Source organism: Sciurus vulgaris (assembly GCF_902686455.1).
Source record: "Sciurus vulgaris genome assembly, chromosome: 7".
Taxonomy (NCBI): Eukaryota; Metazoa; Chordata; class Mammalia; order Rodentia; family Sciuridae; genus Sciurus; species Sciurus vulgaris.
In genome coordinates this window covers 105,461,753-105,489,479 of record NC_136467.1, presented here as the reverse complement: position 1 = coordinate 105,489,479, position 27,727 = coordinate 105,461,753, and the positions used below count along the sequence as shown (strand labels likewise).

Sequence of the window (27,727 nt, the reverse complement as noted above, 5' to 3'; positions counted from 1 at the left end):
TTTAAAGACACCTGATTTAATGTATATTATTCATTCATTAACATTGAACTCATAGGCCAACAGCACTATAAACTCACACCTAAAAGAATCTTATGTAACGTGTATTTTCTCCATCATTGCCGTGTTGTGCTGGGGAACACTAAACAGCATTTTAGCACTCTGCTTTAGGACCATTTTAAACAGCAATATCACCAACAAAAAGGAGAAAAATGAAATACATATGACAAAAAGGACACTTTTTTACAATGTGAGAACTGAAACAAGAAGGCAACTCTTCACTTTTTTCTACCTCAGCTGAGAATGTACACATCTAGGTGACTCAAATTTTCTACACTCTGTGCATGTCTGTGAATAACAATAACATGTAAGAAGTATTGATTTTAGGATTACAAATAAACTTAGCAAGTAGGAAAATTCACAAATATGGAATCCATGACTATTGAGGATCTGTGTATTTTAATAACTGATATTTGACTATAGCTATATATTTGGACATTTTAAAACTTAGATATTGGTCTGGGGATATAGCTCAGTTGGTAGAGTGCTTGTCTTGCATGCATAATGCCCTAGGTTCAATCCCCAGCACCACAAAACAACAATAATAACTTACATGTTTGAACTGGGGATGGGGCTCAGTGGTAGAATGCTTGCCTAGCATGCCTGAGGCCTTAGATTGCATCACCAGCACCACAAAATTTTTTTTTATAAATAACAAAAAGAAAACATATCTAATTGGTATTCTTCATTAGGGGTGGACCTCTGAATGGGTAGGAAAACAGCTGTCTTTATGGCATGATTTGAATCTGGAAACAGTGCCTCTCACTGCTCTAAGTAAATATTTGGTGCTATAGTCAGAATTGACAGAACACATTAAAAATAAATCTCCAGAAATCATTGATCTAGAATGTATTATTTTTTGTGTAAGTATTGATGCTAGTGTAACAGGTGTAAATCCTACTCCACCAATGCTTATGTGCAAGAAACACTGTTTTGTTTCTAAAACCAACTTGAGCCCCAGTCTAATTTGGCTGGTTTGTTATTCAATTGAAGCTACCATAACAAAAATACTGTAGACTTGGGTGACTTAAATAGTAAAATTTTTTTTCCTCTGGAAGTTAGAAGTTCAAGATCATGGTGCTAGCATGGATGGGTTCTAGTGAAGACTCCCTTCCTGCCTGCAGACAGCCCACTTCTTGTGTGCTCACATACCTTTTTCTTAGTGCACATGCATGGAGAGGGAGAGGGAGAGGGAGAGGGAGAGGGAGAGAGAGCATGGGTACAAGTGATACTCACAGAAGTACTTTTATTTTTCTGACTAATCCTATTGGATCAGAGCCCCACTTTTTATGGCCTCATTTTAACCTTAACTACTTACATAAAAGCTCCATCTCCAAAGAGTCATGTTGGGTATTAGGGATTTTACATATGAATGTTACAGATATTCTGTCTAAAACAGCTGATGTTTCTAATCATTCTACTTTACCAAAGAGTCCAAACCCTAAGAACAATAAGAAAATAGACTCATTCCTAGGTCAAAAGGATCATATAGGCAGGGTGCAGATTGTCCAGTGACCAAGGGCACCTCCCTTGTGCTTTGGTACTAGGAAGATCCTGAGTCTCAGAATACCTGAGACTGGATGGCCTGGCTAGGGCTACATGTGTACTTCAGAGAACTGCCACTGAGCACATGTAGGGGTCCTGCTCTTTTGAGGCCTACCAACCTGTGACTTTTCTAGCCTGGAGAAATTTCCTGCTTCCTTTTTTCTTGCCTCAAAAATCATTCCATTTTCTCTTATCTCCTTGTACATTTTAGAATAATATCTTCAAAGAGTTTAGGCTTCTTTAAAAAATATGAAACCCAGTCAACTTCAGGAAGCTCTGTGTTCTTGCCAGAATTGCTAAGGTAATATTTTTAAAGGGCCTGGTTCTGTTGGATGTAATAGAAGAGAATAAAATACCCATTAAATGCTTCAATCAATAATTGAGTTATACTAATGCTTCATTTCAAGAAAAAATTTTATAGTTATTATCTCTAGTTCAATAGTTTTAGTAGAAGTTAATATTATAATATTTTCAAACAGAAATGAAATTGGAGACTGCCTAATAAAACTTAAAATACTGAATTCACATGCTAGTTAGCAGTAGAGCTAACACTCAAGCCCACATTTTGTGGCCCTGAGTTTTACATATTTTCTATTGAGTTGTCCAAAAGCAAGATACACAATTCTCAAAAGAAACCAATTTTTTTGTTGTTGTTAATTTTCAGTACAAGAATGTTCTTTTCTTTTCTGATTATCAGTTAAGGTACAGTTTATTATACTTTTTCTTTTCTTTTCTGAACCGGGGCTTGAACCCTTGAGCTAGATCCCCAGATTTTTTTTTTTTTTTTTTTTTTTTTTCTGTGCTGGCAATTGAATCCAAAAGTGCTCTTACATCCAAAACCTTTTTTATTCTTTTGAAACTGGGTCATACTCAGCTTCCCAGGCTGGTCTCAAACTTGCATTCCTCCTGTTTTAGCCTTCCAAGTCTCTGAGATTATAGGTGTCCATCACCATGCCAGCTATTAGACTTTTAAAAAGATGGAATGTCAAGTTGTATTAAAAGATACAATGATTCAGAAAATAATATATGTTTTTATAATTAGCAAAACAAAATTGAAGGTCTTATCAAATTCAGATGCTTTTATTGACTTTTCCTAGTTAGATATGAGCCCTTGATTTGTGTTTCCTATTTTGCTAAAACATTTCTGGTCTAAAATAACCAGTGGGTGTGCTTTCTTTTCCTTTTGGTGAGGGGGATCAGTTTAATCATATACTTGTTTTAAGTGAGTTGGAGGGTTGGAATATGATTTCATCTTATCTTGGCCATTGTTCAGCTTGATTGCACACCAAATGTGAATTGCATACTGTTGGAAACATGGTTAAGTTCCAGATAGTGTTTTTAAGCAATCCTACACACAGTAATCCTAGGACTTACTCTGCTCTTGGGCATCTAACTTGATTGATCTAAATTCATTTTTGAATCCAGTTACCTTCCATTATGTCTCCCAACTAACTTAGCATATAACCTACTAATTTTAGAATATAGAATACTTCAAGTAATTTTCAATCATTAGTTCTATCACTATAGAGTTAATTTAAGATATTTCTGTGATATGATCAAGCTACAGAGTAGTGGTTAATTTGAACATTGGCATAGGAATTATTATTGCACCTATTTTATACTACCAGTTAATTACGTATTCCATAAAGCTCTAAGAAAAATGCTCATTATTCATTTTTAAATATTTAGGTATATTTGGAAAGTCAAGGAATTGAATTAAATCCACCAGAGAAGATGGCTCTTGATCCTTACACTGAACTCCGGAAACAGCCTCTTCGTAAGTATGTCACCCCATCGGACTTTGATCAACTTAAGCAGTTTCTCACCTTTGACAAACAAGTAAGTGACCTGGGAAAAAGGTGTACTCATTTCAAAACATGTATTTATTGGCAAGCTGATTTTGGTAATGATTTTTAAATATTATATCTATAATTTAGCCATTTGGATATAGTGCTGTCTTTTTGGTTTCATGTAGGGTTAGAGGTATACCAATAACTAAGTTTCTTATAGATCTAAAGAAGATTGTGGAGTTAAGTTTTGTGAATTCCAACATATGTTTGCATCTTAAAACAATTCCTGAGCTACATCTGCTGCCCATTTTACATTTTCAGTTGACCATTTCTTTCCCCTAAAATGCATTAATCTCATAGAATCCTTGGAAAATTGTAAGTGGATTATTGGGAAATTTCAAAGCTGTTGCACATTTGTTAGTTTCTAATATTAAAATAGTTAATTTCACAAAATCCTCATTGTAAATGCTTCCTTTTTAAATGTCATTTTAATGCTGGAGTACAGAATGTTGTATTTTCCAACTCTGTTCCAACTTTCCTAATTCTCCTCCTTATAAGTCAAAGTGTATAAACTGATTGAATCTTCTTTCCCTGGTAAAGGGAAAGTGAAAAGAGAGAAATTACCATTAATACTTCTTTGTTGTTCTCCCACCTCCCCAGAAATTAAATTTCTTTTTGTTGAGAAAATGATACTTTAGTACTAATGTGGTCTTTTAAGGATTTTCTTTGTAACAATCATTATCTGTTATTACTTGCTATTTAAAGATTGTGTTGATACTACTACTAGAAGATGTGTGCTGATAGAACCAGAACAAAAAAAAAACTGGTTAATAAATGAAAATTCTTGAAAACGCAGAATCTTTCTATCTTTTCATACTAATTATATATCAACCATTTACATGAATCTTCATTGATTTATATAAGCCATGGTATAGAGTACCCTATTGCTCTTCTAATGCAGCTTCTCTTTCATTGACTAACATTTTGGGTCAAAGTAAGCTCTTAGCACAAATAATCCTTATCTTTTTTCTAGCTATTAACATCTGATACATAATCCAAGATGTTTAGGATCTTTGATAAATATTTCTTTTTTTAATTTACCATCTCAAATTACTTAACAATCTTTCCAGATAATCATTTCATCATTGTCTTATATATAACGCCAAAGTAAGTTAAACTCTCCAGTTTTAGGATTCTTACTTATTACTTTGGATTCCGCAAAGGTTCTTCGATTCTATGCAATCTGGGATGATACAGACAGCATGTTTGGTGAATGTCGGACCTATATCATTCATTACTATCTTATGGATGGTACGGTGGAGATTCGAGAGGTCCATGAACGTAATGATGGAAGAGATCCTTTCCCACTCCTGATGAACCGCCAGCGTATGCCCAAGGTTTTGACAGAGAATGCAAGTATGTTCAATTTATCCTGTTACTAAAGACTCTTTTTTTTTTTTTTTTAATCTTCAAGGAGTTATTTAGTCAGTGTGGTTACTCCTTTACACTTGAAAAGTTCTAGATGTTTTCCTAGATTCTTAGCAAATAGCTTTCCCACAGTGCCCCACCTTTAATTTATCCCTTAATTCAGGCATGACTCTCAGACAATCTGGTAAAGATGACTGATATGTAGATCAAGGAAATAAAACCAAAATAGCAGTGGAGATCAACTTAAGGAAAGGTAGAACAAGACTTCTGAACTGAAGCAATTTAATAATAGATATTTTTGTGTGTGTTTCAAAGAGGATTGTTGTGATGTAAGGATGTAGCTTGCTTAGCATTTCCTTATGTGCTTTCCTGTTCTTGCTTCTCATCTCAACTACTTTGTAAATAGGAAGTTTCCATGTGATTTAACTTGAGATTGGGAAAGGTATATCTGTGACTCATAGAGGGAGGGGTCCAATTGCTCAGAACCTACTCTTTTTTTTATGGGCTCAAATAACACCTAGCATGTTGGATGGTGAGAAGGCAACAAAGTGGTAATGGATACCTGCTGTTCACTTTTTCCTGGGATAAGTAGGCTTGCTTTACTAGTTGACTTAGCAGTTAAAGACTTTTCTCTTACAAAAATGTCATCTTGGTCATGTCTTGACATCTTTCATGTTTGGGAAAGTAACAGTTTTGTAAATATATTCATTGATTTTTTAAAATTTTTACTATGTTTTTTTTGAAGTAGGAAATAAAGAATTCTAGGTATTAAGAGGTTTGTCTAGATTAGTGGCTGTAAATAAATTTGACAGTGTGAAGGCTAAATTCAGCCCACCCACATGTATTTCTTGGCCTGCACAGTAGTATTGTTATTGTTGTTGTTTAATGCAGTGTTATTTGTGAGCAAGGAGTTGGAGGACTTTTATCATTGTGAGTGTAGATAAATAAAATCTGGTGAAGGTGCATCTTGATTACTATGCATTAATGAGAAGCAATAAAGAAGGTATACGCAGAGAGAAAATGAATGGATCTTAAAAATAGTGCTATGTAGAAAACAAATAGAAAAAAATGATGCAATAACATTTATATAATGTGAAATCCACACAAAACAATAGTACACATGGTACACATTCAGTCAGAAAAACTGCACATTAGTGGCACAGGAGTCTGGGGTTGGCCTCTCCACAGTGATTTTGCCCAGAGTCAGAATCCTACAGTGCTATGAATGAGGCATCTGGGCCTACCTTGACCCATGGGAGAGTATTAGGGAGAATGGACTACTGTTTTGAGGTATTCCCTGGTTTCATGCTGATCTCAAATAGCAAACTATTGCTGCATCTCAAGAAACTAAAAGAAAAAAACAAACAAAACCTAAAATTAATAGAAGTAAAGAATAAAGATAAGAAATAAATGAAATACTCACTAAAAAGAACATAAAAGATCAATGAAACAGAAAGCTGGTTCTTTAAGGTTAAAAAAAAAAATTGACAACACTTAGCTAGCCAAGAAGATAAATAAAATCAGAGAAGAAAGGGAGACATTACAGTTGATACCAGAGACACATAAAAGATCATAGGAATTATGAGCAACTATACCCCAGCAAACTTAATAACCAAGAAGTGGACAAAATCCTGGACACATGCACCTTATCAAACCTGAATCATGAGAAATTGAAAACTTGAATAGACCAGTAACAAGTAACAAGATTGAATCAGTAATAAGTTTTCCATTAAAGAAAAGACCAGGGACAGATGGCTTCACTGAGCTCTACCAAACACTTAGAGAAGAACTAATACCAATTCTTCTCAAGTTATTTAAAAAAACTAAAAAGGAAGGAATTCTTCTCAACACAGTCTATGATGCCAGCATTACCCTGAAGCCATAACCAGACAAGAATACAGCAACAAAAAGAAAACTTAATGATTAAAAGAAATTGAAATGAAGGAATTCTTTCAAAAAATTCTATGAAGCCAGCATTATGGTAGTAAGAAAATTATAGGCCAATATCTTTAATGATCAGAGATTAAAAATCTTCAACAAAATACTAGCAAACCCAAACCAACAGCACATTAAAAAGATTATTCACCATGAGCAAGTGAGATTCATTGTAGGGATGCAAGGATGATTCAATGCACATGTTATGATTTAGATATGAAGTGTCCCCCAAAACTCATATGTGAGACAATGCAAGATTATTTGGAGGTGAAATGATTAGATTATAAGAATTGTGACTTAATGGGTAGATTAATCCACTGATATGAATTAACTGGGTAATAACTATAGGCAGCTAGGTTGTGACAAGAGGAAGATCACTGGGAGCATGACTGTGGGTTTATATTTTGTCCCTGATAAGCAGAGCTCTCATGGCTTCTGGTGGCCATGTTCCAAGCTGCTTTCTTCTGCCACATCCTTCTGCCATGATGTTCTGCCTCACCCAGCACCTAAGGCTATGGAGTTGCTAGACCACAGATTGAACCTTTGAGTTTGTGAGCATAAATAAACTTTTTCTTCTCTAAGTTGTTCTTGTCAGGTATTTTGGACACAGTGGCAAAAAGCTTACTAAAACATATGATATTCTATATCAACAGAATGAAGAACAAATATGATATGATCATCTCAATAGATGCTGAAAGAGCATTTGCTAAAATTCAACATCTCCCTTTCTTATTTTCATACACTTTATTTACTTATTTCAATGTCTCATAATAAAAATGCTAGGCAAATTAGATAAAGAAGGAACGTTCTTCAACATAATGCTCATTTAGAAGAAGTCAATAGCTAACATTATGCTGAATGTGGAAAAGTTGACAATTTTCTAAGATCTGGAACAAGACAAGAATGCCAGATCCAAGATGGCAGACTAGAGGGTGACTCCATCTCCCGTCGCTCCAGAACCCAGGATTCAAGAAGGGGAGGCATTGAGACTCGGACCAACGTAGAGCCACGGGGTGAGTCTCTCCCACCAGGTGAAGCTCGGCCCAGACAGCAGACCTGGACAGGGGCAGCTTCTCGGAGAAGGGCAGGACAGCTAGAGTCTTCCCCAAGCAGCCCTGCTTTCTCCAGCGGCAGGCTCAATCCACAGCCAGCTTCTTGGAGCAGGTAGCCCAGTGAGGCTTTTCTGCACAGAGCCAACCCCAAACCCTGAACCCAGCGGTGGGCCCCCGGCCCGCAGGCAGCTTCTGGGACCAAGGCAGGACAGGGAGAGGCTTTGCCCTAGCAGCCTGGCTCCCTCAGGCGGGGGCAAGCCCTGTCTATAGACAGCTTCTAGGACCACCCAGTGAGAGGATTTCCATGCAGAACCATCCCCCAGCCCTGAACCCAATAGCAGGCTAGGGGAAGCTTTCTTTGGAAGCACTGCATTATCAAGTTCCTCCAAGACTTCAGGCTACTGAAGGCTGGGAGGTGATATACTGGAAATCTACAGGGACACTATAAGCCAAAGAGGAAATATGCAATATCTCAGAGTCCCACTAACATCAGACCAATATGAGAAAACAAGGGAAGAAAATGTCCCAAGCAAACCTAGATACTATATCAAAAAAACCCAGTGACAGCACAGCAGAAGAAATGTCAGAAAGGGAGTTCAGAATGTACATACATAAAACAATCAGGGAAGCAAATGAGGAGACGAAAGAGCAAATGCAGGCACTGAAGGATGAGATAAAAGAGCAAATGCAGGCATTAAATGACCACACCAGTCAATGGTTAAAAGAGCAATTCCGGGAAGCAAAAGATCATTTCAATAAAGAGTTAGAGACATTGAAAAAAAAAACAAACAGAAATCCTTGAAATGAAGGAAACAATAAACCAAGTTAAAAACTCCATAGAAAGCATAACCAATAGGCTAGAACACCTGGAAGACAGAACCTCAGATATCGAAGACAAAATATTTAATCTTGAAAACAAAGTTGGCCAAACAGAAAAGATGGTAAGAAATCATGAACAGAATCTACAAGAATTATGGGATATCATGAAAAGGCCAAATTTAAGAATTATTGGAATTGAGGAAGGCTTAGAGAAACAAACCAAAGGAATGAACAATCTGTTCAATGAAATAATATCAGAAAATTTCCCAAATCTGAAGAATGAAATGGAAAACCAGGTACAAGAGGCTTATAGGACTCCAAATATACAAAATTACAACAGACCCACACCAAGGCACATTATTATGAAACTACCTAACATACAAAATAAAGACACAATTTTAAAAGCCGCGAGAGAAAAGAATCAAACTACATTCAGGGGGAAACCAATAAGAATATCAGCAGATTTTTCAATCCAGACCCTAAAAGCTAGAAGGGCCTGGAACAACATTTACCAAGCCCTGAAAGAAAATGGATGCCAACCAAGGATCTTATACCCAGCAAAACTTACTTTCAGATTTGACAACGAAATAAAATCCTTCCACGATAAACAAAAGCTAAAAGAATTTACAAAAAGAAAGCTGGTATTACACAACATTCTCAGCAAAATATTCCATGAGGAAGAGATGAAAAACAACGATGCAAATCAGCAACGGGAGGAACTATAGCCTAAAGGAATAGCCAAATAAAGGAGAAACCAGATCATGTCAAAAAACAAAAATGAGTCAAATGACTCGGAATACAAATCATATCACAATAATAACCCTGAATGTCAATGGCCTTAACTCATCAATCAAAAGACATATACTGGCAGATTGGATTAAAAAGAAAAATCCAACAATATGCTGCCTGCAAGAGACTCATCTCATAGAAAGAGATACCCACAGACTAAAGGTGAAAGGATGGGAAAAAACATACCATGCACACGGACACAGCAAAAAAGCTGGAGTATCCATCCTCATTTCAGATAACGTGGACTTCAAGCCAAAACTAGTCAGAAGGGATAAAGAAGGACATTACATACTGCTTAAGGGAAGCATAAATCAGCAAGACACAACAATCATAAATATCTATGCCCCAAACATTGGCTCATCCGTGGACGTCAAACAAATCCTTCTCAATTCCAGAAATCAAATAGACCACAACACAATAATACTAGGCGATTTTAACACACCTCTCTCACCGCTGGATAGATCGTCCAAACAAAAATTGAATAAAGAAACCATAGATCTCAATAACACAATCAACAATTTAGACTTAACTGACTTATATAGAATATACCATCCAACAAAGAATGAATACACTTTCTTCTCAGCAGCACATGGATCCTTCTCTAAAATAGACCATGTCTTATGCCACAAAGCTACTGTTAGCAAATACAAGAAGATAGACATACTACCTTGTACTCTATCAGATCATAATGGATTGAAATTAGAAATAAATGAGAGAATAAAAAACAGAAACTTCTCCAATACCTGGAGATTAAATGATACACTATTATATGATGAATGGATAACAGAAGACATCAGGAGGGAAATAAAAAAATTCTTAGAAGTAAATGAGAACAAAGACACATCATATCAAAATCTCTGGGACACTATGAAAGCAGTACTTAGAGAAATATTTATTTCCTGGGGCACATTCAACAAAAGAAGTAGATATCAACAAATAAATGACTTAACACTACAGCTCAAAGCCCTAGAAAATGAAGAGCAAACCAACACCAAAAGTAGTAGAAGACAGGAAATAGTTAAAATCAGAGCCAAAATCAACGAAATTGAAACAAAAGAAACAATCGGAAAAATTAACAAAATAAATAGTTGGTTCTTTGAAAATATAAACAAAATTGATAAACCCTTAGCCACATTAACAAAGAGAAAGAGGGAGAAAACTCAAATTACTAAAATTTGGAATGAACAAGGAAATATCACAACAGACACGCGTGAAATACAAAACATAATTAGAAGCTATTTTGAAAATCTATATTCCAACAAAACAGAAAACCTCAAAGACATCAACAAGTTTCTAGATACATATGAATTACCTAAACTGAACAAGGAGGACATATACAACTTAAATAAATCAATTTCAAGCAATGAAATAGAAGAGGTCATCAAAAGCCTACCAACAAAGAAAAGTCCGGGACCAGATGGGTTCTCAGCTGAATTCTACAAAACCTTTAAAGAAGAGCTCATTCCAATACTCCTCAAAGTATTCCATGAAATAGAAGAGTAGGGAACCCTCCCAAACTCATTCTATGAAGCCACTATCACCCTGATTCCTAAACCAGACAGAGACACATCAAGGAAAGAAAATTTCAGACCAATATCCTTAATGAACATTGAAGCAAAAATTCTCAACAAAATTTTAGCAAATCGCATACAAATATATATTAAAAAGATAGTATGCCACATTCAAGTGGGTTTTATCCCAGGGATGCAAGGTTGGTTCAACATCCGGAAATCAATAAATGTCATTCACCATATCAACAGACTTAAAGTCAAGAATCCCATGATTATTTCGATAGATGCAGAAAAAGCAATCAATAAAATATAGCATCCCTTCATGCTCAAAACACTAGAAAAAATTGGGATAGTGGGAACATTCCTTAACATTGTAAAGGCCATCTACGCTAAGCCCATGACCAATCTCATTCTAAATGGTGAAAAACTGAAAGCATTCCCCCTAAAAACTGGAACAAGGCAGGGATGCCCTCTTTCACCACTTCTATTCAACATCGTCCTTGAAACTCTAGCCAGAGCTATTAGACAAACCTAAGAAATTAAAGGAATATGAATAGGAAAAGAAGAACTCAAACTATCCCTGTTCGCTTATGACATGATTATATATTTAGAGGAACCCGGAAATTCCACCAGAAAACTCTTAGAACTCATAAGTGAATTCAGTAAAGTAGCAGGTTACAAGATCAATGCTCATAAATCCAATGCATTTTTTTAATTATTATTTTTTTATTTAGCTTTTAATTTTTTACAGACTGCATTTTGATTCGTTATATAACAAATGGGGTACATAATTTCATTTCTGTGGTTGTACACAATGTAGATTGATACCGTTCGTGTAATCATACATGTATACATAGGGTAATGATGTCTGTTTCATTCCACCATTTTTCATACCCCACTCCCTCTCATTTCCTTCTATATATTCTAATGTTCCCCCATGATTCTCTCATAAGTGATGAATCTTTAGAAAGAGAAGTTAGGAAAACTACCCCATTCACAATAGCATCGAAAAAAATAAAATACTTGGGAATCAATCTCACAAAAGACGTGGAAGACCTCTACAATGAGAACTACAGAACACTAAAGAAAGAAATTAAAGAAAACCTTAGAAGATGGAAAGATCTCCCATGTTCTTGGATAGGCAGAATTAATATTGCCAAAATGGCCATACTACCAAAAGTGCTATACAGATTCAATGCAATTCCAATTAAAATTCCAATGACGTACCTTACAGAAATAGAGCAGCAATTATGAAATTCATCTGGAAGAATAAGAAACCCAGAATAGCTAAAGCAATCCTTAGCAGAAAGAGCAAAGAGGGATACCAGATCTTCAACTCTACTACAAAGCAATAGTAACAAAAACGGCATGGTATTGGTACCAAAATAGACAGGTAGATCAATGGTATGGAATAGAGGACATGGACACAAACCCAAATAAACACAATTTTCTCATATTAGACAAAAGGGCCAAAAATATGCAATGGAGAAAAGATAGCCTCTTCAACAAATGGTGCTGGGAAAACTGGAAATCCATATGCAACAGAATGAAATTAAACCCCTATCTCTCCCCCTGCACAAAACTCAACTCAAAGTGGATCAAGGACCTCGGAATCAGACCAGAAACCCTGCATCTTATAGAAGAAAAAGTAGGTCCAAATCTTCAACATGTCAACTGGATCAGACTTCCTTAACAGGACTCCCATAGCACAAGAAATAAAAGCAAGAATCAACAACTGGGATAGATTCAAACTAAAAAGCTTTCTCTCAGCAAAGGAAACTATCAGTAATGTGAAGAGAGAGCCTACAGAGTGGGAGAAAATCTTTGCCACTCATACTTCAGATAGAGTGCTAATTTCCCGAGTCTATAAAGAACTCAAAAAACTACACCAAGAATACAAAGATTCCAATCAATAAAGGGGCTAAGGAAATGAACAGACACTTCACAGAAGAAGATGTACAAGCAATCAACAGATATATGAAGAAATGTTCAACATCTCTAGTAATAAGAGAAATGCAAATCAAAACTACCCTAAGATTCCATCTCACCCCAATTAGAATGGCGATTATCAAGAACACAAGCAACAGTAGGTGTTGGCGAGGATGTGGGGAAAAAGGTACTCATACATTGCTGGTGGGGTTGCAAATTAGTGCAGCCACTCTGGAAAGCATTGTGGAGATTCCTCAGAAAGCTTGGAATGGAACCACCATTTGACCCAGCTATCCCACTCCTTGGCCTATACCCAAAGGACTTAAAATCAACATACTACAGAGATACAGCCACATCAATGTTCATAGCTGCTCAATTCACCATAGCCAGATTGTGGAACCAACCTAGATGTCCTTCAATTGATGAATGGATAAAGAAACTGTGGCGTGTGTGTGTATATATATATACATACACATAGACATAATGGAATATTACTCCGCCATAAAGAATGGCATTTGCAGGCAAATGGATGAAATTGGAGAATATCATGCTAAGTGAGATAAGCCAATCTCAAAAACCCAAAGGACAAATGATCTCACTGATCGCGGATGATGACACATAATGGGGGGTGTGAGGGGTTAATGTTAGGGTTAGGGTTAGGTTTAGGGTTAGAGTTAAGGAGGGTGGCAAGAATGGAGGAAGGAAGGGCTGTATGGAGGGAAAGAGGGGGGGTGGGAGGGGTGGGGGGAAGGGAAAAAATAACAGAATGAATCAAACAACATTACCCTATGTAAATTTATGATTACACAAATGTTATGCCTTTACTCCATGTACAAACAGAGAAACAACACGTGTCCCATTTGTTTACAATAAAAAAAAAAGAGACAAGAATGCCCACTTCCCACTTTTACCACTTTTCATCATAATGCTAGAAATCTTAGCCAGAGCAGTCAGGCATGACAGAGAAAGAATAAAAAGCATCAAAATTGGTAAATAGGAAGTCAAGTTGTTACTGTTTTCATATGACATAATCTTATATGTAGAAAACCCCAAAGATACACACAGACACACACACACACACACACACACACACACACACACACAAAACCCAGCTGAACTAATAAGTGAATTCAGCAAAGTTGCAGGATAAAAGATAAATATACAAAAATTACTGGCATTGCTATGTGTCACTAGTTAATTATCTGTGATAGAAATGAAGAAATGTGTCCTATTTACAACTACTAAAAACAAACAACTAGGAAAAATACCTAGAGGTGAAAGATCTCTATAATGAAATAGAACATTGATGAAAGAAATCAGACACATAAAAATAGACTCCTGTGTCCATGGATTGGAAGAATCACTATTATTAAAAAGTCTATACCATCTGAAGCAATTTACAAACTCAGCATAATCCCTATTGAAGTCAATGACAGTCTTCTCAGAACTAGAAAAAACAATACTAAAATTTGTATGGAACTACAAAAAAACCCCAAAGCCATCTTGATAAAAAAATGACATAACAGGAGACATTATGCTATCTGACATCAAACTATGCTGCAAAACTATAGGAATCAAAACATAATGGTATTTGCATGAAAACCGACACACAGATCAAAGAAAGAGAATAGAGAGGCTATAAGTAAACCCACACATCAGCAGCCAATTAATTTTTGTCCAAGGTGCTTATAAAATTGAAGTTACAAAATTAGCTCAAAACGGTTTGAAGACTTAAATGTAAGACCTGAAACTGAAACTACTAGAAAAGAACAGAGGGGAAATGTTTCGGGGCATTGGAATGGTATGAACTTCTTCAAACAAGACTCCAAAAGCACAGGAAACAAAAGCAAAAATAGACAAATGGGATTATATCAAACTAAAAGGCTTCTGAACAACAAAGGAAATAACAGCATGAAGACACGACCTATAGAATGGGAGAAAATATTTGCAAACTCTACTTCTGACAATGGTAATAACCAGTGGATATAAGGAACTCCAAAATCTCAATGCCAAAAAACAAGCCAATGTACCTCAAAAAAGCTGTGTAAATGGCCAATTGATTTATGAAAAAAACGTTCAACATTACTAATCATTAGAGAAATGTAAATCAAAACCACAGTGAAACATCATCTCACTCCAGTAAGAATGACTGTTATCAAAAAAGATAAAAGATTACTGGTGCTGGCGAGAATGTGATGAAAATGGAACTTTTATACACCACTGATGGGAATGTCAGTTAGCACAGCCATTATGTAAAACAATGGAGATTCCTCAAAAATTAAAAATAGAACTTCCATATGACCCACCAATCCCGCTACTGAGTATGTATATCCAAAGAAAATGAAATAAGTGTGTTGAAGAGACATCTGTACTCCCATATTCATTGCAGCACTTCTCACCACATTAGCCAGGAAATAGAAGCAACCTAAGTGTTCATCCACTAATGAGTGGGAGATGTGGTTACATGTACGCACCAACATAGTATTCAGCCATAAAAAGAATAAAATCTTGTAATTTGTAACAGCGTGGGTGGAGCTGGAGATCATTGTTATTAAATGAAATAAGCCAGACACAGAAAGATAAGTACCACATTATCTCACTGATATGTGAAATATAAAAATGTTTATCTCTTAGACGTTGAGAAAGATGGTTACCAGAGGCTGGGGAGACTAGGGAGGGAGAAATGGAGATGGAGTCTATCAATTGGTAGTGAATTATAGTTAAATAGGAGCAAGAAGTTCTGGTGGGTTGTTTAACCATAGGTGACTGTAGAAAATAATTATATACTCTGTTTTCAAAAAGCTGGAAGAAAGGATTTTTAAGGGAATAAAAGAGTGAAAGTAGTCATCGTATTAAAATAAAAGAGTTCACATCAAATAGTAATAGCTCTTTTTAAAGAGATGAGAAAAACTGCTGTTTACATTCTCAAATAGCAACAACTGAATCTGTGCCCCAGTTTGACACAGTCCAACTGCTGCCTACCTACATATCCTTAACTCAGGTCTGTATCAAGTCCTCTTGGATTTATATGATACAGGGACTCATGTACTACTATTAGCTTATTACAGTGTTTAAATGAGCCTGAAATTTCTGCTATTAGGAGCTAAAAATAGTCAATTTATAGTTGATAAAGAGGGAAAATGAGAATGTACTCAGAGTAGCAGGAAGAGAGTCTGACTGAACTGAATCCCTTAGGAATTCAGGTTTCAGGTTTGTCTCTGAATTAGCAATGTGACCTAAGTTTAAAATTTTCAATACATAATCATCATCTTAAACAACTTCCAATTAAAATATTTTTTCATTAGAGTTGTATGGAGAGGCAGTCAGGTGACATATATAGGGTCATTTTAGGAAGTAGGAAACATCTTTTTATGAAAGTCATTGTTAGTCGTAAGGTAGCAGTACAAAAAATCTTAGCTCCTATCAATTAAATTATTCCTTTAGAGAGGCATCTAACTGACTCTCAAAGGCATTTATCTAAATGTTGATTTTTATTAAATTAAATTAAACGAGTTAAATACATGCCATGGGAAGATTTCATATGCTAAATGCTATAAAGATAAAAATGAAAAAGTAACCCCATCCCCACCCAGACATAGAATTCCAGTCCTCCAAGCACTTCTGGAGTTACTGGATAGTAAGTCATATTAATACATAAAGTTGTTAAATAATAATACAAGTTTACTAGGTTATCTGATTATGTAGTTAGTTATATCATGTAGACAGTTCAGAAGAGAGAGGTGTACCAGAAAGACTAAAGAAGGCTTTGCGGAAGAACTGGGGTTAAACCTAGATTTAGAATGGCAGAACACAAAGGCAAAGACTATTCTAAAGAAAAGAACAAGAGGAATTAGGAAGGCATATGGTATGTTTGGGAGTGTCTAAAAGACGACTTGGTAGGGAATTTGTGTTGGACATTTTAGTCATCCCTCCATATCCAAGGGGGATTAGTGTCAGGACCCTGCTGAGGAAACCAAAATCCACAATGCTCAAGCTCCTTATATAAAATAGCATAATATTTGCATATTACCTATACACATCCTCACATATATTTTGAATTATCTCTACATTATTTATAATGCCAAGTACAATGTAAAGGGTATGTAAATGGCTATTTAGGGAATAATTCCTGGGAAAAAATGTCTACACATTCAGCACAGATGCTATATCTTTGAAAAAAATATTTTTAATATGCAGGTGGTTGAATCTGTAGATGCAGAAACTGTGAATAATGAGGGTCAAGTATAATAGGAAATTATGGAAATATCTTGCAAAAGTTCTCTATGCAAGGACTTTCTTTTAAGTAGTTAAGATGAATCAAAATTATATGTTTATGATGGACATAGCTAAAGTACCAAGATTCTGAAAGTTCTTTCTTTGTTGAAGGTAATTGCTGGTTACCAGTATGTAACGGGTAATGTTAAATGAGTATTTGACTTTCTAAAAGCCTTCTATTCAGCTTTTGAGTGCAGTGCACAAGGTTCTGAAGGTCTGTTAGTTTTTCTTTAAACTGACTTCTATACTTCAGTCTTGTCTTTTAAATGACTCCAGAATACCTCTTAGTTAGACCTTTAGTACTCCAGAAAGTTGAACATTTTTCCTCACTTCTCTGGGCATCTTCAGTGGCTTATTCAATCATTCAGAAATGATAATTTAATTTAATATACTTATGAATGAAGGAAATATGGTAGGTATTGGAAATCTAAACCTTATAGAAGCCCATATCTCAAAGGCTTTACAACCTAGTGAGAAATGCACATCAATAGCATCAATAGCATGAATTCACAATATCATGTGATAATGTTTCAATTGGAAATAATACTGGTGACTCTGTACACTAAAATTGCCTGTAATAATACAGATCCTGAAACTTTCATTTCGGTAATGTGATAGATTGGTTATTTATAGAAACCCCAATATGCTATAATTTCAAATATAAATATAGCTCCTTTTGTTTTTTACCCTGGCATGTTGGAGATGGTGACAAAGGAAGGGAGCCCTTAAAGGCCATAAGTAAGGAAAAAGTCATCAGTTCACACAGAAGCAAATACTAGATATGGGACCATACAGGGAGAAAGGAGAAAAGACCAGGAGGAATAAATAGGGTAAAAAGTACATCGTGTACAACCATAGAAACAAAAAGTTGTACCCCATCTGTGTATAATGAATCAAAATGTAGTGTGTAAAAATTTTTTCAAAAAGTCAGAACTACTTATGAAACTGGGATCTTAGAAGGATAACCATCATGGGAAACTCCCCTGCAGAAGTAAACAAAAAAGTTACTTTCCTCTTCAGGTCTTGACTCTGAACAGAATGGGAAAAAAAGCCTCCAGAGAAATCCCCATAGACATCATTACCCTGTGTACATGTATGATTACACAACTGGTATGAATCTACATCATGTACAACCATAGAAGGGAAATTATGTACCACCCCATTTGTGTACAATGAATCAAAATGCAGTCTGTAAAAAACAAAAAAATAAATAACTAAATTTTTAAAAAAGAATAAAAAATGTAAAAACTGTAAAGAAAAAAAAAAGAAAAGAGAAAAGAAATCCCCACAAACCAACATTCTGACATTTGGAGCCAGAATTTATATATCTATTTGTTCCCACAATCCAAAATTGAAAATTTAGATTCATAATATTGTAGTTTAGTAATACCTACATTTGCCCATTAAAAACAAATGTAAATCTATTCTGAAAAGACTGATTTTACAACCCAGGTCTCAATGAATTTCTATAATTAAAAATCAGTAAATATATCCCAAATGTAATACTGATTTTACAATTGAAAATTTGTTGATTCCCAAATAAACTGATTGTTATAACCATCTCATTCATTGTCCCTGACCCCTGCCTCCAGTACTAGGTCATACTGTCCTAATATCAGTGATTACACTGAAACGAAGTCATTATTTATGTATTTGTTTAGTATCTGTCTCCCCAACAGAATATTTTCTCCATTAAGGCAGGAATTGTATTTATATAAGCAATTATTGCTATCCTAATACTTAATAGTACACTTAGTCTATATAGTTAGTCACTAATAAATGTTGGATGAATAAATGGATGGGAATTTAAACCAAATGACTTGGATCCTTCCTCCTCATTAAGATCTTATATGTCTTATAGAAGGACATTTGTTCTTCCTTCCTGTAATGATTTCTTCTAAGCATTAATTTTGCTAAGCTTAGTGACTTATAGTGATATTCCAGCTGTATGTGGGAAAGACTTTACAAAAACCCTTTGGGATATTATCTGTGTGTCCCATCAACAGATGGAAATACACAATGTTGTAGGAATGTAAGCAAAAGACTGTACTGCCCCTGTTCTCAAGAATACTCACCTCGTATGTCAGGTTTTTTCCTATGCTCATTCATTCTTCTTTTCTCTCTAATCCCACCTTATGTTAGAGAACTTCCCTCAGTGTGTGCTGGAAATCTCTGATCAAGAGGTGTTGGAATGGTACACTGCCAAAGACTTTATTGTTGGGAAACCACTTACTATTCTTGGGAGAAGTTTCTTCATTTATGATTGTGATCCATTTACTCGACAGTTCTACAAAGAGAAGTTCGGAATCTCTGATTTACCACGCATTGATGTGAGCAAGCAGGAACCACCTCCTATAAAACAGGTAAGAATAGTAGTACTGAATGTGGTGAGAAAAAAAAATATTTTATGTAGAAATTTTTAAAAAATTAAAAGAGAACTCTTTTATGAATATTCAATAAAAAATGAAGAATAAGTAATAGATTAGTTCACAAAAGAAATATAATTGACCAATTGACACATGAAAAGACCCTCAATCTAATAATCAAAGAAACAATGAAAATTGTAATGTTTTTGAATTTCTCAGATTTAATAAGTTCCATTATCCTAACTTCAGGTTCACTGATTCTTCTGCTGGTGCAAGTCTGTATTTGAATACCATTCATTTAATATTCAGCTCCAGAATTTCTTTTTGGATATTTTATATTTTGATTGATATTTCCATTTTGTCCATGCATGATTCTTTGGATTTTTCCACATCTGCCTTTTGTTCTTTTAAGTACTTTCAAGGCAGTTTTAAAGTCTAGTAAATCTGCCATATGGATTGTTTTCAGGGATTGCCTCTATTCGAACCCAGGGCCTTGTGCTTGCAAGGCAAGCACTCTACCAACTGAGCTATCTCCCCAGCCTGATTTTTTTTTTTTTTTTTCCATTTGAATGAGCCGTACTTTTCTAGTTCTTTGTATGCCTTGTAATTTCTTGTTGTTGAAAACTGGACATATGTCAGAGTCTTCCCTTTCTCTGTAGTTTGCTGTTTGTTGTTGTGTTTTTTTTTTTATTGTTGTTGTTATTGTTGTTATATTTTTATTACTTTTGTTTTCTTATTTTTGTTTTTTGATTGTTGTAGGCAGTTTCTATGCCAAGTGTCAGCCCAAGGTATAAAATTAAGGTCTTTTCAGGTATCTTCTGCAACTTTCCCTGGGCACTTAATCATTTAAAAATTTTCCTTGTATATGCAGTTGTTTTTGAATGTCCTAGTTGTTAGTGTCTAGCTTCCAAAAGAGGAGAAGAAACCCTGAAATGGAGGAAATGAGGTACTAGCCCTTTAGATTCCTTAGAAGTTAATTCATCTGGTAGGGGAAAGTCTTGTAGCGATGTGAGGAGGTGCAACAACAATGGCCATCTATCTCTTTGTCTATACTCTGTGAGCAGAAGTAGCATTCACTGTAATCCCAGCGGCTCAGTAGGCTGAGGCAGAAGGATCTCAAGTTCAAAGCCAGCCTCAACAAAAGAGAGGCACTAAGCAACTCAGTGTGACCCTGTCTCTAAATAAAATACAAAATAGGGATGGGGATGTGGCTCGAGTTCAACTCAGGCCCCCAAAAAAGAAGTAGCAATCACTGATTAGTAGACATATCTCAAGTATTTAGAGGACAGAGTGATCTTCCTTCCTTCCTTCCTTCCTTCCTTCCTTCCTTCCTTCCTTCCTTCCTTCCTTCCTTCCTTCCTTCCTTCCTTCCTCCTACCCTCCCCTCCCCCCCGTGGCTCCTACTGGTTGTATGCAAGTTGTGTAGGCTGCTTACCACAGTGCTGAGGGGTATGGGATTGGTAGGTGCTACTGTGGTAAGAGCTGAAATTTATAGAAATTCATCAAATTTACTGCCTAAGCCTTCTGCTGAAAGTTACAAGTCTTCAAGAGACTCCAGAATTTAAAAATTATTACTGCAGATAGATTCTGCCAGTGTAGGTAGAGAGTGAGAGTCCTGGTATTCCTACTCTGGCATCTTCCCAGAGTTTTCCTTTGTTAGTTTTATAACATTTTTGTTCAGTTTGATTTAAAAAAAAAAAAAAAGACATCTTTTAAAATTCTAGACACTAGGGCATTTCATTATTCTTTTCCTATTTATCATTTTTATAATATCCTTTCACTTAAAAATGGTTGAGAGTAAAACAAAGACTTATTAATTAAAGATGTTGGAAGATGACTTTTCATTGCAACATAGCTTTCTTAGAACCAAGTGAGCAACACAATTCTGTGTATTACAGAAGTCTATTCTGATCTGAGAGTAAGTTCATAGCACCTTATAACATACCAAAGTAGTGATCTGATAAACTTGAAAATTCAGAATTTTAGCCAACCCACATATTTTTAAAGAATTTCAAAATTGTAAGTTATAAAAATTACATATTTAGTAAATTCAAGAAGTATCTAAATATTAAAATGGTGTGATATCATGAACTAAAAAAATCTGGTGCTTATTATACCTGTTTGGACTGAAGCATCTCATACAAACCTCTCTATGACTGTTACCCATGTGTAAAATAGGGTATTAATACCTGTACACCATATTTATTTTGCTGTTGTGTGCATAAGACCATGTCATTGGGTTTTTTTTTCCTCAAAAGGAAGGAATAAATAAAAGGATAGAATTATTGAATTCCTCCAGCTCAGACCCACCTTTCTACCTCATTTTCTTTTGTGCTTAGCCAATAATAATACTAAATTACATGTGGTTTTGCCAATAGAATGTTCTGTCTTAATCTGCAAGACTTAGTTCTCTTGTTCTCTTCCATCTGCTTGAACCACTTTTCCATCATCCCTTCACATGGCTCATTTTATACTTCAATACTCAGTGTTGGCTTCCTTTCTTCCCAGAAGGCTTCTCTAAAGTTCTAGTCAAGGCTAAAAGCCTTTTGTCTCTGCTCTTGGGGTATTGTCTGCCTCTCTCCACTAGCACTCATCTGTTATATTAAAAAATCTGTTTACAAATCTTTTCTATTGGACTATAACTTCCTTGAGGCCAGGGACTATATCCTTTTCATCTTTTTGCTCCTAGCACCTAATATAGTGCCTAACAAATAGGAGGCATGTAATACATTTCTTCAACTGGACTATAGAAGACTACATGGGAAACATGTGTTATGTTTCCCAGGAAGGCAGCAGATGTCTTTAGACAAGTCTTTCAGAAACAGTGTTTCATAAAACCAGTTAAAAAGAAGGATTTTATGAGTTCCCATGAGCAATGACATTTCTGGAAGGAAATGTGATAGCTCTCTTGCTATCAGTTTTTTCTCTGATAAAACTCTTCTATCAGTGCATATGTTCACTGAGTAAGAATTACAATAAATCCTATGTTGCTTAATTTGTTTTGCAGCACTTGATGTACTACAGGGAAAATATAGCAATAGATCTAGATTTTGATGAAACAAACTACTCCACCACTTTAGTTTATAGATAAGGATAGGGAAAAATGGTATTTAAGGGACTTGCCCAGAGTCACATTGTAAGATCCAAGGCATTTCTGTTGTCCATCAAAAATTCATACACGAAGAACTTAGTATAGACAGGGACTGCAACATAGTAATGCCCTTAATGAAAAGGCTTTGATCCATCTTTTAACCCAATGAAAACTTTTGAGTCTTAGGTTATTTCTTTCCCTCATTCTCTCACCCTCATTACTATGATTTTCCCCAACTCATAACCTGTTTTTTAACCTGTTTTTTTTTTTTTTTTTTCCCTCTCCTCGCCTCTATGTTTAATAGAAACTAACTCTATATGTAATAAAACATCCATACACATGGCACATAACCATAGTGTTTGGTTAATTTTTTAAAGTGAATTCTCTATAATATATAATTCTCATATTAATAAAATTCTGTCAATCCCTAAAAGTCTTTGTTAGCAAAGAGTAAGAAAGCTCCACTTACCAAGAAGCAAATAACTTTAGTTGTTACATGAACCATCCTTGGTCACCCACCAGTTATTTTATCTCCAAACAACAAAGATGGAAACCAAGTACAGGAAACTCTAGCAGGATTGAGATAGATAAAGCTAGAGCCAAGCCAATGGCCAGGGACAGAAGTGAATATAAATTGGGTATATTTAATTTGAGCATCAAGGCACTTTAAGGTCAAACTTCTCTGCTAGGTCAGGAGTAAGTAAATATAGATTCATTGACCAGACGTATTTTATCCTGACTGAATCTGTCGGGAGGAAGAGGAAGAAACCAGGGTTAAGATAGCTAATCTGATAGGGGTTGTCTCTAAAAAGAGTATCTGAAGGAATATGAGACTCTCGGGCTCCAAGTGTACTAGCTTGGTTAAGAAAGCTCAGGCTTAATTTTGATAGGTAGGTCATATGAGCAGGAGAATCTAGGAGTGATGATGAGGTCCATGGTCAGAGAATAGGACCCAGGCAGTAGCTTGAAGTGTAAGAAGCAAAGTGCCAGGACCCCAGCCATGAGGACTGGTAATTAAGAAAGGTCTTTAGTCAAGGGAAATGAAGTGTGATTCAGGAAAAACAAGTAGGAATTTGAAAAGAATGCTCAGAGACCTATGACTGCCTCTGAAAATTCCTCAACCCTCAGTTGTACCTCCAACCAGGATGTTCTCTGTATATGTTGGTACATATGCAGAGCAAATTCAGGACCACCACTTTGAAATTTCTGCCTGACCTCTTGAGAAACTCAAATGTTTAACATATCATATCTCAGCCAGAGGTCCCTCTGTCCACAATAACCTGAATAATTATTGGGTAGTGATTTTGCACTTGAAGGAAATTAGGCCATTGGCCACCTGCTGAATCCACTAGTCATATTCTGGCCATTATTATACTTCAACTACAGTTCTAACAAATGTGTGAGTGGGTCAAAGTTCCAATTAGTACATCTTAGATAAATAAAATGGAGTCATTTGTTTTTGAGGCGATACCCTGTTATAGCTAGAACTTGGGGACTGTATGGATTATTTTGATAATAAGCCTGTATACAATATATAAAAAGATTTTGGGAAAGTATCTGCAAATTAAAATTATATATATATTGTCTGAGTTCCCTGAGTGCACATAACAAAAAGTCAGAGAAAAAGAAGATTGCTGATATTTGCCTAGTGTTGATGTGGAAGAGGAAAACTTAGTCTCTGACCTAAAGATTTTAGGTTAACAAATCTCAGCATCCTACAATGATGCTTTAAGCTCATCATGGAACCTGAATGAAACATACAAGCTCAATTTATACCTTCACACTAACTCATCAAATAACCTATGCATCTGAAATTTTGTTTCCTAAGTGATGAGGGTCCTATGTAGACAAAAGATCTGAGTTCTCAAAAAGTATACCTGTCATCCTTTCCTGTGTGGCAAAAATAAAGAAATAAAAATTTTTAAAATATAAAGATAAATAGAAAAATAGTATGAATCAAGTCCTGACCACTCCTCTTCTAACTCACACATAAATGCGCACACACTTTGGGTGATCTGTTAAAGAATTTTCGGATCTGCCACACTGAGGCCAGCACCCTAAAACAAAGAGACCACAGACAGACCCGTGGGCCTTACCATCTTAGGGTGACCATAAGGTCATTTGCACTGGGAACTCAGTGTAGGACTAGGTCCTGCTTTGGTAGTAAGTAGTCAGTAGGCCTCACTAATAGTTTCCAGCCCTAGCAGTTATATTGTAGCATCATTAGTCATTTCTGTGAGCAGTAAACATGATGTAAAATCATAAAGGGGTTAAATGTTATTTTTTTCTGATTACATTTGTATATAGAGAAATTAGTTTTGAGTAAGTGTTTTCCAGAGGTTTTTTTTTTTTTTTTTTTTTTTTTTTTTTTTAACTTTAATGTCATTGTTTTTGGAGGGAAGGCGAAGATACCAGGGTTTGAACCCATAGGGGCTTACCCATTAAGCCACATCCCCAGCTCTTTTTAGTTTTTTTTATTTTATTTTATTATTTTATTTTGACACAGTGTCTCACTAAGTTGCTGAGGCTGGCTTTGAACTTGTGATCCTCCTGCCTCAGCTTCCCAAGTTGCTGGGATTATAGTTGTGAGCCACCATGCCTGGTTTTAATGTAATTTTAACACAAATAGCATCCGCTTTACTTCTTGCTTCCTGTGTATCTGTAGGAATTACCTCCTTATAATGGTTATGGATTAGTTGAAGATTCTGCTCAGAATTGCTTTGCTCTCATTCCAAAAGCTCCAAAGAAAGACATTGTTAAAATGCTGGTGAACGACAACAAGGTGCTTCGTTATTTGGCTGCACTGGTAAGGTGAATTTTTATGTACTACCTGTTCTGTCTTAGTATTGTGTACTATTAGCCATCTTTTCTGTTTATTCAACAAGCATTGAATCTAGTACCTAGTCTTCAAGAAGGTTGGATAATATTAAGTATAATACCCCTGAACCAAGACCTACCTGAAGTCCTAAAGTCCTTTCTCCTCTGAACTTTTTTAGGTCATTAATCACTCTCTTCTATTCTTCAAATTTCAGCAGACCTTTTTGCCTCTGTAGTAGGCAATTATGAAATTCTGTGTTATGTATGCATGTGCCTTTCCAGGGTAATGTGATTTCCTTAAGAGTACAGATCATGTCTTACTAAAGTTTATTATTAGCTGTGATTAGCTTGATATATATTTATATTCATTAAATGTAACAAATTGAGTCATGTCAATTTAATAGACACTGCCTTTGAGAGGTTATGTGACTAGTGGTTAAGAAATTAGACATAAATTCAAACTTAAACTACAAACTTCTTCTTTCTTTCTTTCTTTTTCTTTTTTTTTTTTTTTGTACCAAGGATTGAACCAGGGGCACTTAACCATTGAGACACATCCACAGCCCTTTTTAGTTTTTATTTTGAGACAGGGTCTCCCTAAATTTCTTAGGGCATTGCTCAGTTACTGAGGCTGGCTTCAAACTTGCAATCCTCCTGCCTCAGCCTCCAGGCTACTGGGCTTTCAGGTGTGAGCCACCAATGCCCAGCTAAGCAAACATTTTTAACACCATGTTTAAGGAGATAAACAATGAGATAGAGAATTTCAGAAGAAATTGAAAACCAAACCAAAAAACTCAATCTTAGTTTTGAAAAATTGGCATATTGGTAGAATAAAAGAGAAAAGATAGGTTTTGAAAAGCACTTGATAAAATTAGTCTCTTATGATTTAAAAACAAATCTGTTAATAGAAAATAAAACATGGTTTCCTTAATCTGTTAAAGGGTATCTACCAAAAATCTACTAATGTAAATAGTATACATAGTGAGAAAATGTGGACAGTATACTTCTTGACATTAGGAACAAGGCAAGTTTCATACCTATGTCCAACATGTTCTGGAATTCCTTGCTAAGACAGTAAGACAGAAAGGGACATAGAAATACATGAGAATTGAAGAGGAAGAAATATAATTTCGTTATCCAAAAAGAATAGTTGTTTATGTGTAAAATAAAAAGAGTCTACATTCTACGTTAGTAAAGTCAATACAAATGTCAATAAACAAAAAAATAGTTAAAAATACCATTTACTGGATCTGGGGCTGTAGCTCAGTGGTAGAGCATTTTTCTCGCATGTGTGAGGCACTGGGCTCATGCCTCAGCACCACGTAAAACTAAATAAATAAACAAATTGTGTCTACATAAACTAAAAAAAAAAATTTTTAAATGCCATTTACCATAGCATCAAAAATATTAAATTCCTAGGAATAAATCAAACAAAAGGTATATAACACCCAAAATATTATTAAGAGAACATTAAAGAAGACCTAAATAAATGGACATATTATGTTCATTGGTCATAAATTTCAGTATTACAAAAATATTTGCTCCAAATTGATCTATGTTTTCAAAGTTATAACCAAAATCTCAAAGAGTTTTTACTTTTGCAATTTGACATATTGATTCTATAATTTATGTGGAGATGCAAAGCATCAATAATAGCCAAAACACTCTAGGAAAAGAATCAGATCAGTGGATTTTCTCAACAAAACATCTCAATATATTATAGTAATGAAAACAATTGCTATTGGTACAAGGATAGATAATTAGACCAAGAGCCTAGGATAGTCAGCCCAGAAACAGAGCTACCCATGTTTAAAATATATGGCAAATATGGCACTGCAGAGAGGTTAGGAAATAAGATCTTTTAGTAAGTTATATCAGAACAGTTACTTCCACATGGGAAGAAATAGGAATATTTGAACTGTACTTCATACCAAAAATAGAAATTAATTCTGAATAGATTGAAAATTTAAATGTGAAACAATAAAACTTCTTAATGATAGCATGCATAATCTTAATTTATAGTAAAGAAGATTTATTTAGTAGGAACCAAAAATCAGTAGTTGTTTTAAAAATAGATAAATTTAAGCACATTAAGTTGAAGAATTTCTGTTAACAAAACAAGAAAACCAGGCTGGGGTTGTAGCTCAGTGGTAGAGCGCTTGCCTTGCACAAGTGAGACACTGGGTTCGATTCTCAGCACCACATAGAAATAAGTAAATAAAATAAAGGTATGTGTCCATCTACAACTAAAAAATATTAAAAAAACAAAACAAAACAAGAAAACCAAAAACACACCAACAAACAAACAAAAGCAAAAAACACC

The 27,727-nt window shown here is 35.3% G+C and overlaps 1 protein-coding gene across 2 annotated transcripts in view; it reads left to right on the top strand.

Moving 5' to 3' along the window:
* Window positions 1-27,727, top strand: part of EFHC1 (EF-hand domain containing 1) — a 63,986-nt gene that overhangs the window by 19,046 nt on the left and 17,213 nt on the right. For both annotated transcript variants that reach the window (XM_079147636.1, XM_079147637.1), the window contains 4 exons: window positions 3,292-3,441; window positions 4,616-4,808; window positions 19,273-19,493; window positions 25,253-25,393. In XM_079147636.1, coding sequence (XP_079003762.1) covers window positions 3,292-3,441; window positions 4,616-4,808; window positions 19,273-19,493; window positions 25,253-25,393 — 705 coding nt within the window. The remainder of the gene's footprint in view (window positions 1-3,291; window positions 3,442-4,615; window positions 4,809-19,272; window positions 19,494-25,252; window positions 25,394-27,727) is intronic.